The sequence below is a fragment of the Carassius carassius genome, chromosome 24 (genome assembly GCF_963082965.1).
Source record: "Carassius carassius chromosome 24, fCarCar2.1, whole genome shotgun sequence".
Taxonomy (NCBI): domain Eukaryota; kingdom Metazoa; phylum Chordata; class Actinopteri; order Cypriniformes; family Cyprinidae; genus Carassius; species Carassius carassius.
In genome coordinates this window covers 13,490,235-13,503,836 of record NC_081778.1, presented here as the reverse complement: position 1 = coordinate 13,503,836, position 13,602 = coordinate 13,490,235, and the positions used below count along the sequence as shown (strand labels likewise).

The 13,602-nt window shown below is 39.5% G+C and overlaps 1 protein-coding gene across 1 annotated transcript; it reads right to left on the bottom strand.

Annotated features, from left to right (window-relative positions):
• Nucleotides 1–4,064: 4,064 nt before the first annotated feature.
• LOC132103596 (steroid 21-hydroxylase-like) lies at nt 4,065–12,847 on the bottom strand. The gene is made up of 12 exons (XM_059508701.1): nt 12,724–12,847; nt 9,434–9,625; nt 8,866–8,955; nt 8,613–8,767; nt 7,864–7,959; nt 7,649–7,759; nt 7,458–7,544; nt 7,279–7,359; nt 6,869–6,982; nt 6,597–6,763; nt 4,465–4,568; nt 4,065–4,363 (listed from the first exon to the last, which is right to left on the bottom strand). Exons 1-12 carry the CDS (start codon nt 12,845–12,847, stop codon nt 4,119–4,121), a joined length of 1,566 nt encoding a protein of 521 aa, XP_059364684.1. The 3' UTR covers nt 4,065–4,118.
• Nucleotides 12,848–13,602: the final 755 nt, after the last annotated feature.

Here is a 13,602-nt window from a genome sequence, read left to right as displayed (position 1 = left end):
TTCGTCAGTTTGTTATTTATGTTTATTTTGCTATTGAAGTTACATTACGCTATGCTAGGGTATGCTGAGGTACATATAGAGGGTTGCTAGATATTTGCTAGCTTGTTCTGGATGGTTACTAGGGCTATAGTTGTTTTCTAGGTTGTTCTAGATGGGTAGATTACACATTTAACCACTCCAAACACGTTTACGCATATGCCATCTTGGAAAGGGCAATGTGTTGTCACTTACAATATAAATCAATGAGTATAAATCAAAGCCTCTGCAGGTTAAAAAATGTACGTTCCCAGAGAAACTGGATAAACATTTACAGGTGAGAATGTGTTGGTTTGTTATTTTAATATGTATTAAGTCAATATTAATTTTGGAAACTTTTTAATGTTGTGTTAGCTAACAGCTTTGTCTCGTTGTATTGTGTTAGTTTACCAAAACAATCTGCTATAGTCTTTTGCATATATAAATCATACATGCCTATAACTATGGTTGCAGACACATAGTCAACTTGCTCTCAAGTATTCACTGACTGACTTTGACCGTTCCAATATGGGAGACATTTAGCAACCCATAGAAAGGCAAAAATAAGGCAAGAAGGGTATCATTTGCCTCTAAGTTTAACACTGAGAGTCACAAGTTTTTAAAAAGTATGAGCATGAGCAATTCCACAGTCAATTGCATAAGCAAAACCAAGAGGTGTCTCCATTAGCTAGTACCACTAAACTTAGGCAGGAGTAGAAGGGTTTTCTGATGTAAAAGTATTACAAAGCACTGCTACTATAATACATTTAAAACTGAAGGGACACTGTATTGATATTAAGCTCTGTCTGATGATACAATATTTTCCAAAGTGCCATGAATAAGCATCAATCAGCATGAATAAAGTGCCTCATGCTCAGGCCTCCAGGTTGATTAATGCAGACTCAAATGGACCATCCTCAAAATGTTCACCTTCCTTATTACAAGTGTCATAATATTGAAGAAATAAAAGTCTTATGGCTAATGTAAAATCATATGTCAATGGAGACTTCCTAAAATAGTTTTACATTAGCGTTGATGTACAAGCATTAAATATTGGCCTGATTCCCATGTGTTTCGAATCTGAATCCACATTTAATGTTTAAAGATGTTTTTTTTTTTTAATTAAATATTTAATATTTGAATGTTAGTTGCGGTCCTTGATTCTGATTGGTTAAGCCGTGTTCGAAGCTGTTGTAAATTACACTACAAGCATACACTTTAGTTTACTTCTGTGTGTTGCTCAGCAACCACTTTGCCTAACAACACCCCTTAGCTGTTATAAATTCACAGTAAACCACGGCTTCTTGGGGCTTATTGCTTTATTACACAAGTTAGTGACTTGTTCACTAAACCAACTAAATTCAGGTTGAATAAAACAATATAAAAACAAAATAATGCACCTGCAGAACAAAATATCTTCTTTTGTGTTCAGCAGGAGGAAGAAATTACGATGAATCGCTTGTTCTATTCTTCTTTATTAAGTCACCTTGGATGAAAGCATCTGCTAAATGAATAAATGTTAATTCATGCAGATTTGTGTGGGTACATGATGACAGAATTTTCATTTTTGGGTGAACTATCCCTTTAAGTTGCATTTCAGAAAACATATTTTTAATAATTATATAATTTACAAAAAAAATTTATGTTACACATAAATAAATGGACATTGAAATCCATGAGTATATTCATCAAATGCATTTACCAAAGTTGCTCATAATGAGTGGACATGGCAACACTGGTTTAAACAGAGTCCCATTCTTTCTTTATAAAGACCTCATTGTTGAAGATGCTAAAACAATGAATTCATTGCTCATGGATTTTTGTAGTTCTCCATGTCAGTGTAATGGATTTAATGTTTATACAAATCACTCTATTAATTGATTGCAGACTTTAAAAAAAACCTGTAGTACAATACTATATAATTAAAATTTTATAGCGCCATAAGACAGAAGGCCTTTACATGCAGTAATCCAGAGTGTATAAGCCTGATAATAGCCTGAGAGTATGAAAGTAGCATTTTGTGGCTCTCCTTTGTCTTTGGAAACCATTGCTTAAGTCAGTTCCTGCCTTTTAAATCAAACAGGTATTTATTAAAGGCCTTCCAGGTGGTCCGGCATCCTAATGCCAAAAGACTGAAAGGACAGAGGAACAGCCAATCAGGAGGAAGCCCACCGATGAAGCTCTGTAGTCCTGTTAACAGAGAAAGAAAAGTCATAACAGTGCACAAGCATCTTACTAACAGAATGTATATAATCACTTCTGGAAAATTAACAGCCGATAAGCAGCATGCATGAGACAGACAAAATCATAATGTCATGGCTGTGGTAACGTTACACTCTCCATCACCGCCCTGTGAACTCATAAAACATAGATGCATAAATCAATGCACTTATAATTGTGCACTGCACTACGAACATTATGTTTAAGTATAACATCACTGAAATAAAAATACATTGTTTTCATGTGTACATGGTTATTTTTTTAATTTATATATATATATATATATATATATATATATATATATATAGTAACTACAAATTAAGCTACTAACTAATAAAATCTGGATACTGTACTTTTATCAACAACTCGAGTGAGCACAGGAAGTGTGTGCAGTTCTGCGTTTAGCAGAGGTAGAGTGTGTGCTGTGTCCTTTAACCGACGAGAAAGAAACAGCAGCACCAGCAGTTCAACAGTGGTGCAGCACTCAGTAATTTTCCTCATTGAACTATCTTTACATCCTGACAGCAATACATAATTAAAGTGGTCTAAATATAAGCAAAATATAAATTTATATCTTCTGTGGAAGGCACAGTGTTTTTTAAGAGGATGGAAAGGGTTTTAGTCGACACAATGAACTTGTGGAGTTTCTTCTCGACAGGTGAAGTAAAAGGAACTTGAAAACATGCTGTATTTTTGTAGGCCTACTTCCGTTAGTGACACTAGTGGCGCAGAAACTGGCTACCATAACTTTAAACAGCTTTACAGATAGATAATTGTATAGAAAATTTCAAGAATATTTGATGAATTAAAACGATGCAAACTCACATTAAAATCGTATATGTGGCAGAATATATTTAAAATATATTTTCGTCACAAAAACATTACGCAGTTCAACTCAAACATCTTATCAGCTTTATTATTAACTCAAAGGTTCAAGTACATTTTCAAATTCTCTAAAGTATATGCTTTTAATTGGTGTAAAAATTGCATAACTCATCACCATGTTTACAGACAATCATTACAATGACAACATAATAAAAACAAAACAATGAAACTGTAGTGTAGTCAACAATGGGACTGCTTTTTTAAACATTACAATAAAATTTTGTGATGAGAGCTAAAATGCAAAGAAAAAAATCAAGGTGTTTATAACTTAAACTATAAAATAATTTATATAATGCAGGGATGAATTTTTTGCAGGCCAACACGGAAGTTAGCATCACCATGGTTCCCTCATAAAAAAGCCAACAGGATTTGTCTTTTAGATAGTTAGAAAATTATGTTCGTAAATGTATGATTCCTAAACATTTTGTTCATCAAGACACAAATGAACACAACTTTTATGAATTTTGAAGCCTAAATACAATCGCTACAAGTTAAAAGCTAAAATTAGACTGTGAATGAACTACACTACTGTCACATGACTTCAGCATCACCACTTAAGCTTCTGACAGATCTTGCTATCTTTATTGAATATCTACAAATTGGAATGTTTGAGTTAAAATGGTCTGCAAGAGCGTGATTGTAAACACAAAATGTGGAGTAGTGATTAGATTCATTTTCTAATTCAGCGTGATGTCGTTGAATGTCTTTGACAACCTCTAGTCCCATTTAGCCCCTGATTAGCAACCACCTTTTTCAAGACACACAAAAGCTTAAAAAAAAATCAAGAGTAGGGTATTACTACTGTACTGTACTTTATGCTGTAGAATGAAATGGGAAAATAGCTTGAGCTTGTGTTAACCACAAACGTTATTTCAGGCATTTAACCGAAAACCTATTAAAAAAAAAACATTAACATTGGGATGATGGAATGGAAAGTTAAAAAAATGACAGCTTGTGCGTTTTAGGACTCATTCCTGCGGTGCTCTATTCATAATCAGTTACTGTTCTCTTGGGTGTGCTATAACTGTGTATGGTTTGACTTTAAGAACCACGCTGGCGACGCCTCGCAGGTCAGGCAGAGGCTCCTCTTTACTGGCAGGCAGGAACTGAAAGTCTCGCAGTAGATAGGCAGTGAAGAGAAACATCTCCATTTTGGCTACTGCCTCTCCCAGACACATTCGGGCCCCTCCTCCAAAAGGAATCAGGGCACGAAGGGACCCTCCACCACCTTCCAAAAAGCGTTCTGCAATAAATTAGATTCACTGTAACAGTTAATCAGCACTGCATTGTGTACTATGTAAATATGCAAATTAGAAAAGTTGGACAGTATGTGTGGTTTTGTACCTGGTTTGAAGCTGTATGGATCTTCCCAGACCTCTGGATCATGGTGGGCACCATATAGATTAGGAATGATTATTGTATTCTTGGGGATGAAATGGCCTGCAATACTAAATAGAGGACTGTATGAATTTCTCACAGGAATCTAACTTACAAATTAAAAGAAAACGCCACCGTTTTAAACGACAATGCTGCATTAAAGGAAAATGCCACAATTTTTTCCATATTCCACTATGTTCTTCCCTCAACTTAGACGAGTTGATACGTACCTCTCCCCTCTCAGTAGGTGCACTCAATCAATGTAGCGCGCTGTGGCACTATGCTACCATTTAGCTTAGCACCATTTATTACTTAGGATCCTACAGGGATGAATTTAGAAGCCACAAAACAATTCCATGTTTTTTCCACTCCTGAAAACTGATGATATTACTGCTCCAAGGTCGTAGTGCTGCGAAGTGCTCCTCCGTCATACATTATAGTTATCATTTTTTATTCACCACGTTTTATTTTGTGTCACCATACTTACTTGTGTAACTACTAATGTAACCGTCTTTAAATAGGGAAAACATGGAAGTGTTTGGTGGCTTCTAAATTTATCCCTGTTTGAATCCTAAGGAATGAATGGTGCTAAGCTAAACTTTAGCATAGTGGTAACACATTACTGCGAATGAGACAGGAGAGGTATACATCAACTCAACTAAGTTGAGGGAAAAACATAGTGGAATATGGAAAAAATTGTGGCATTTTCCTTTAATGCAGCATTGTCATTTAAATCTTTCTCAAACTGATCTGTTTCAGAACCCAGTGAGCAACCTACAGAGGCAGCATTAAGGATTCAGCATTTTGACATCATGCCTACAAAGCGGAGGCTGTTCCAAAAAGTTGGCATCTTGATTATGCTGTCACAAATGACTTTATTTTGGCCAAATTCTATGGTATTGTTGCATATTTGTACTGAAAGCAATCCCAGAAGGCACATAGTTCAGTTTAATGTAAGAAAACTTAAATTCTCACACATTTGGGTCATGGGATTTTATTTAATCTGCATGCAGTTTGATGGCTCTGAAACGCATTATTTGTTTCCTCTCCCGCTCTCTCTCGTGATGCCAACACGGAAGTGTCTTAAACTGTAAATTCGTTAATTGGTTGCTAGATGCTGACTGCAAAAGGGAGTCAATCCCATAGACTTCCCATACTGAAATGCCCAATTTTACAGCAGAAAAAAAAACATGTTTACAGCCTGGTTCAAAAAATTATTTTGGTCTATGTAGCTCATTTTGCCCTTCATGAGAACTGTGAGAGGGGTGAATTTTTTTGTAACTCATCCGTTAAAATCATATTAAGCCTTAAATTTCTGCATTATTAAGAGCGTGGCCACTTGAGTGACAGGTGGATTGCCGCTAGGTGGGCGTGGTTTCAGCAACCAGCTCCCGCCTCTTTTCCCATTTTCGATTATTTGGGATTGACGTGCAGTGACGCGCTGACAAGATGGCGATGACTGGATCCGCCTACTTTAGGCTTCAAAAACGCTCTTCGGAAACCTACAGGTGATGTCACGGACACTACATCCATGTTTTTATACAGTCTATGATTTTAATGATTTTTGTCCCACAGCTGATTTCATTAGTCAACTAAACCACACAGTCATCTGTCAAGAAACGTTCAGACCTCAGAAAAATGAATGAATTGACTGATCAATAGATAGATCCGATCACTACAAACAGTATATTCCATGCATGCATACGTGTATTGTTCACAATAAAATTCAGATTAGCAGCACCTGATTAAGATTATCAGTTCGTCTGGCGAGAGCTCCATGAACTGAACTGAGTGTGGTAGATAGGAGAGACAGCACTACATCACAAGATACAGTACAGATACAGTACACAATGTGCAGAGTTGAAAACCACTGTTCTATAACATGCTCTTGGAAAACAGATTGGGTGAATTTTTGTTTTATGCCAACTGTAATGTTAGGGCTAGTGAGTAATCAGCCCTGTGTTTAATATGACCAATGGAATATCCAGAATGGGCTGCAGGGTTGGTTTCTACATATTTTTAAATTGCTAATGACGAGTTAGCAATTTAAGAAACTAATCATGAATAATCCCAGCACTTTGATTTGACTTGATGCTCACCTGCTGTTTCGTATGGCTCTGTGGGGCACAGCGAGGTGAGCTACAGGTCGAAGTCTTAACATCTCACTGATCAGAGCACACAGATATGGCAGTCTGTGTCGGTCACTGTACTGAGGGTAGCTCTCATCCAGCACACCACACAGCTCCTCATAGACTTTATTCTGAACCTGTATAATTTGGAAACAAGATGTGCTTTGTGCTGAATGATTGTTTATAGACTTGTAGATATGTGTCTTATTTCATGAAGCTGGTTTAAGTAGATCTAAGTAGACCTCAGGTCTGTGTAAAAGGAAGGCCACAGTCCAGTTGAGCAAGGCAGCAGTAGTTTCTGTCCCTCCGATTAGCAGATCCACTGTGGTCATGTGCACATGAGTGTCTGTAAGAGTCTAGGTAGAGGAGACAACAATATTTGCACTTATTCATAGGTTAACAACATTGGATACTTTGAATACTTTATAATACTATATATTGTGTTTCTCCAAAAACATGAATTGTATTATTCTCCTTTTGGGTCTCCAGTTTGAGAAACGCTGGTTCAGGGATGTCCACCATTGCTCCTGGAGGACCACTGTTCTGCAGAGTTTAGTTCCAACCTCAGTTAAGCACACCTGAAATGGCTAAATCAAGGTCTTTACGATTACTAGAAAATTCTTTCAAACTGTCATGTTCCATTGCTCCTCACCATTTGATTGGCCCCTTGTGGTGGTTCAAGGCACTGCAGAAGTGAGGAAGTCACTGTGCCACCTTCTTTATGGTCACTTTTCTGTGCACATCACACAATGGCACTCGATTAGATGTGTTTTGCAAATTTAGTCATCTATGCCTGATCATTACTTGCATCATTTGACCATTGATTCTTACCTTGAACTCCTCTATGTGTTTCCCTATCAGCTCATCGCGTCTGGCTGCCTCCTTAATGAGATGAGAGAATGTAGGGTTGGGTAATTTCTATGAAGAATAATATGTTTAAATTGCCTGCAAATGAAATGGATCTTAGGTCAAAACAGTTCTAAAATCCAGCTATATGGGAGGGTTAAAATCAAATGTGTTACCCTGAGCAGAGGGAAGGAGTCCAGCGCTGAGATCCAGGGTGAACCCCAGAGAGACACAATCTTATTTAGACAGTCCTGCAGTTTCTGCAGTTCTACTGAACTCTTATCATACTGTCACAAGGGAATGATTGCATAGTTTATTAACAAGTAAGACTGTAAAGTTGGGAATACATATGAGAGTATATTGTGCAGAATAACATTTAAACATCATTTACACTTTTGCCAAAGGTTAGTGTTGTGATGACATTACTCAAAGCCACAGTAAAATCTTTAGATAAATCCACTGCTTCTCCATTGTAGTACCTCAAAACCTGTTTCAAAACCACAAGGGAAAAAAAATTAAATTGATCCCAACAAAACCATTTGTTCTTTCAATAATTTGTTAATTAAAAAAAACTAATAATAAAAAAATACCTTTGAGTGGATTGGCTTATGTTAGGGGGCTACTATTACTTTTAAGGCTGGAATAATGTACACAACATGCCTTTTGCCAAGATTTACAGTCTGGAGATGTTGCTGCTAGTTGGAAAGTCAGAGCCAATCTCTAATTTTAGTTGGGAAGTTTCATATAAAGTATGATAGTTACAGACTCCAATTTTTTTTTTTAGCTGTAGAGTCTAGACTATGAATCCATCCAGTGGTGCAATGTATTTTTGCCTTTAGTTAACTATGTATCCCCTCCCCTCCTTTCAATTTCTTTCTGGAACATAACCCTGTTATTTAGATGATGTGTAATAATGTATCCCCTCCCCTCCTTTCAAATTTTTTTTTGGAACATAACCCTGTTATTTAGATGATGTGTAATAATGTGTAGTAAATGTGTGTGTGTGTGTGCCTGAGGGTGCTTGTCATTTCCTAAATTTAGCATTCATGTTTTTTTGCTCCTCTGACTGTTAGCCTGTGACCTGGGAAACCAATCAATGTCCATCATGATAAAGGATGTATAAGTGTGTTTGTCCTATACCTGGCAGAGATGGTGTGCTTCATTTACTATGACAGAGTGCAGGGAATTCGTTGTGCAGCGGTGCAGAGCACTATGGGCCACACGCCTACGAGCCTTCCATTCTTCACTAAAATCACCCAGAGAAATGGTTCGCCCTCCACTTGACACTATATCACCTAAGAGTGGGGTACAAGAATAAACACATATGAGATATGATAATAGGCAGTCTTTTAAAAAGATAAACGTGCTGGCCTAGTTGATAGAATGAAATTACCGGTATATGAATGAGGCCTCCCGGCAAAGTCAGACCATTTTTTAATCAGAGCCTCGCGGATGATCTCACTATTATTTAATATCACCATGGCTGTAGTAAAAGACATGAACAGATTTTAATGACGCAGTGGAAACTGACACTACAAACAAAAGACAGCTATCATAAATTGTTTTGTTTACCTTATTTTTATACTATGTATTTGTCCTTAAATATTGTACTTAAAAAAAAACGTGTCCAAACTTTCTCCCAACTTTCCAAACAATTTTACATTGAACAATATTGCGCAAGGTCCCAGCATGCATAGTATTGCAAACATTCTGTGGTAATTATTATTAAACTGTTATTATTGTTTTACATTTTACTGGCCTAATTTATGCTGATAATGCTGTTGTTGAATGTGTTTTTTACAGCATACTAACACAAAACCCCTGTGATATCTTGTCCTGATCTCCTCTAATTAGTTAAGTATATGTAATTCATTCAGTAGTTACATTTACATGAGACGGCTTCATATCACCAGTTGCAATGATTTTTGCTTTAATGGTAATGGAATACAAATTATAATTACTTGTGTTGCCACAGTTGAGCCGATAGATATTTCCATAGCGAAGTGCCAGTGCAGTCAGGTGAATAGGCAGATGTTCTTGGCCAAGATCCAGCATGTTGCCCAGCAAAGGGAGAGAGGGAGGACCAGGAAGAGAGGTAGAAAGAGAACCAAGGAAGCGCTTAGACAGGGAATGCCTGAGTTTGGGCACAGCCGCTAGGTCAGTGGAAAGAAACATATTTCATGAGTTCACACTTACAGATAATTAACAGAGTAAAGGTTATGCGTATTTGGTGTTCTGTCTGGGGAGAGGGCTCCGAGCTCGGGAAAAAGCTCCTGCATGAGTGGGAACTGATACGGCATTTGAAAAGAGAAAATAGCTTCCGCAGAAGCGAGGGGGACTGCTCCAGCAGTGGGAAAAATAAGGGAAGAGCTCCTGCGGGAGCAGATACTGCTGCTTTTTCTTAAAAGAAAACTCCTGTGGGAACTGCTACGGCATCTGAAAAGAGAAATTGGCTTCTGCGGAAGTGGCCGCTGCAGCAGTGAGAAAATATGGAAAAGCTCCTGCGGGAGTTGGAACTGCTGGGGAAATATGGAAGAGGTCCTGTGGGAGCTGGCACTGCTGCGGCAGTGTGGGAATTAGGTAAGGCTCCTGTGGGAGCTGGAACTGCCGCGGCAGTGGGAAAAATAGAGAAAAGGAGCAGAGACTGCTACTGCAGTGGGGAAATATGGAAAAGCTCCTGCGGGAGCAGGGACTGCTGTGGCAGTGGGGAAAATGAAAAGGCTCCTGTGGGAGAGGTCATTCCTGCGGCAACGTGGGAATTAGGCAAGGCTCCTGCAGGAGTGGGAACTGCTGCGGCAGTGTGGGAATTAGGGAAGGCCCCTGCGGGAGCGGGGTGCTGCTGGGGCGGCTGGAGTGGGGATGGGCCATTATAGATGAATTAGGTGATGTTAAAGGGGGTTAACTCTGGTTGGTCAGGAGTTTGAGTGAACAGGGATGGACTGGCATTAAAAGGGTCGGCTGATGAGGGTTCGGTGAGCTTCTTATATGGAATCGGTCTGACCGCATGTAGATCTTGAAGGCCTCTGCCTTCTAACAAAATCTGTCTCCTGATGTTGCTGGCTTCGGGGGTTGGTTCAAAGGTGAGAGTGTTTGGAGGGATGGGTAGGGGCGTTGCGGAAGATAGGGCGAGGATGCAAGGGGGAAGAGGAAAGATAGCTGCCGGAACATCTTGAGGAGGAGTGCTCACACTTGGGATCAGTGTTAATTTCATCAACTAAGATGAAAAATATTCATTAGCAAACATATTTTCATCCCAAGATATCAAGACAGACTAAATCAAAAATGCCTGGCTCCAGGGGCGGAAGGAGGAGGAAAGAGAGGGGGAATGGCGGGCGTCGGGGCCTGCGCCATTAGCGGAGCCATGCTCATGCTTGAGACAGCTCAGGGAGGGAACGCTGAAGAAAAAAGAAAGGAGGCGGGGTGGCGGGCTTCAGGCCCTGCACCATTTGCGGAGACATGCTCATGCTTGGAACAGCTCCAGGAGTGGAAGAAAGATGGAAAAAGAGAGAGGGGGAATGGCGGGCTTCAGGCTTGCACCATTAGCGGAGGCATGCTCACTCTTGGGACGGCTCTGGTAGCAGGAATTGAAGACAGGGGGAATGGTGGGCATCGGGGCCTGAGCCATTACTGGAGGCAGCCTCACGTTAGGGCTGAACTGTGGGGCTGCAGGCCATGGGTAGGGGAGGGGGTTGGTGAGGAAAGGGGTGTGGATTGGTGGAAATGGAGGAAGCCTCATGTTTGCTTCAGTTGCTGTAGGCCATGGGAAGAGGGTTGGGGTGTGACCTCCTGAAGAGCCTGTGTAGCCTGCACTGCTAGCAGTGGCAGCCTCATGCTAACATTTGCTATGGGAGCTGGAGGCCACTGAAAAGAAAAAGGGGGTTAGAAGTAACAGGATGAAAATATTGAGATGGACAGGCCTGTGTTGCAAGTAGAATCAGCTTCATGCTGTAGGCTGCGGGAGAGTGGATGGGTCAGTGACACTTAACGGGACAAGCTAAAAATGCCTGGGTAGCCTCAAGCCTTGTCCACAGTAATACGTTTCCATTGAAAATGCATCTTTTCCTCTCATTTTGGCCCTCCAGCCTTTTTAAACACTCTGCAGAGCGGATTAGTTTGAAAATTCTGTTTTCACTTTGTAGTTTGGACTGTGGAAATGGAAGCTTTTGAAAACAATGTATGTAAAAGTATGTTTATCATGTAACGCATTGTACCATTAGACATGTTTATACCAGTAATGTAAATTTTGCAGTTATGTGCTATTCACTTTCACACTGTTGCTAAATATATTTACTTTGCATGCTCTTAATATTACAGTCCTAAAAAGACTTTACTCATGATTGCTGTCCTGCGGCAAAACACAAGGGCAGTTACGTTTTAGATCAATTCTGAGTGAGAGCGTCAGTGAATGGTGAAATTTTCATAAATTAATTGATCCTTTGTCTGTATCATCTCAGTGAGGTTTTATACATGCACAGTCAACCATCAACATCCAACATAATTATCTCATATCATCGTTTAACAAACTTTAGCCACGAAAACCTGCTTTTAGTGACTTCACCTGAAAATTTATTAATTTGCAACATGGCCTGCGCTGCTAGCGGACACAGCCTCAAACTGCGCTGCAGCCAGAAGAGCCGGGGAGCGGGAAGCCAGTGAGGCTTTGCTGTGGAGAGATCTGGGGCGTGGCCCAGGCTCGTTGAAGGTCTACTGCTACTGCAACCCAGCACTCAATGAGAGCCGGGTCTTGTGCTTGACAATGGTGGTGCCGAGCGAAGCAAGCTCGGGGCTTTGCATGGTCTATTGGTCACAGCGTGTGGCTGGTTGAGAAGAGCAGTGGCCGCGATGAAGCCTGGTGCTCAGCAGCCATGTCTGGTGGGGTAGGAGTGATCATGGGGCCGACAAATTGCAGCAGATCTGAAAAAATCCCTTTGTAGTTCTCTTTATTGGAGGGGAAATTGGGTCTGTGATAAGATGGCAAACGGGGCGAACCGAATGCTGAAAGACTATAGATAATGAAGGTAAGGCTGCTTTGATTATTTATAGGGGTTCTCTCCTGTGCTGATTTGATATATGGTGTAATTACTGGATGATGGACTGGCCGTGTTAATTATCTGCGCGTGCTCCTCCCGAAATTTGTTAATAAAACATCACTTAAACAATGCAGAGCTGTCCAATATCACAGTGTCTTTCTTCATTTTTCTGGTATTCAGGTTATCAATGGAAATATTTTTAAACTACTTAAACCTCCTACCTTCTGGTCGGTTGCCTGCTTTTGCATCTCCATTACTTTGCCTGTCAGTCTTTCCACAGAGTTGGACCACAAGCATCCACAAAATGAAAAGTAACATCACCACACTCACCGCTGAGATACACATGCTGTTGATTCTTTACTGAAAACTTTCTGAAAGCTTTTCCTTTACTCTCCCCCCTTTTATTAACTGCCTCCTCCAATGCTGTGTCAGTCCACATGATTGAATTCTCAATGTGTTTTCTCATCAAGGATAAATAAATATTATCCTGACCTTTATCTCAATGTTATACTCTCAAAGCAAGAGGAATGACAGGGTTCCCATGGGTCCTTGAAATCCTTGAAAGTTTGTGAATCTGAATCTGAGGTAAAAAAACTGCAACACTGGTTCATGCGCCACTGTGTGTGTGTGTGCGTGTAATTTCACAGTGTATTCACCTCCTAATTTACTACACTTGTGCAGTCACAATTCTATAGTGGTAAAATGTATTCAGACAAATGCTTTGTGAATAACGTGTGACATTTTTTGTATGACATTAAACTTTATTTTTAGAATAATTGTATATAAATTAAGCAAAACAAATGTGATTATTTCTGCGAACCTTTTATACACATACTTGACTGTAGACATGGAAATGACATGGTCATGTGGCACAGAACAAATATTTTGAGCATCCCTTATTCTGTACCTTATTTTCCTATAAAGAATCACAGTTGTCCCTTTCATTTTTCTAAAGTTGACAACACTAGTGCAAAAGTTAATATCAGATCATTTTTTAGAATACAGTATAGGATGTAAAGAATATTCTTCAGTTTTATGCAAAACTGAAATACGATAAATAAAATATATCTGTCATATGGCCAAATGTAAGTGCAAAAAAA

Coding starts and splice junctions, on each gene's coding strand:
- LOC132103596 (XM_059508701.1), bottom strand. CDS start 12,847: ATGTGTATCTCAGCGGTGAGTGTGGTGATGTTACTTTTCATTTTGTGG. Junction 6,983..7,278: donor CACAAGGGGCCAATCAAATG/GTGAGGAGCAAT, acceptor TCCTCTACCTAG/ACTCTTACAGACACTCATGT. Junction 4,364..4,464: donor TCCATACAGCTTCAAACCAG/GTACAAAACCAC, acceptor AATTTATTGCAG/AACGCTTTTTGGAAGGTGGT.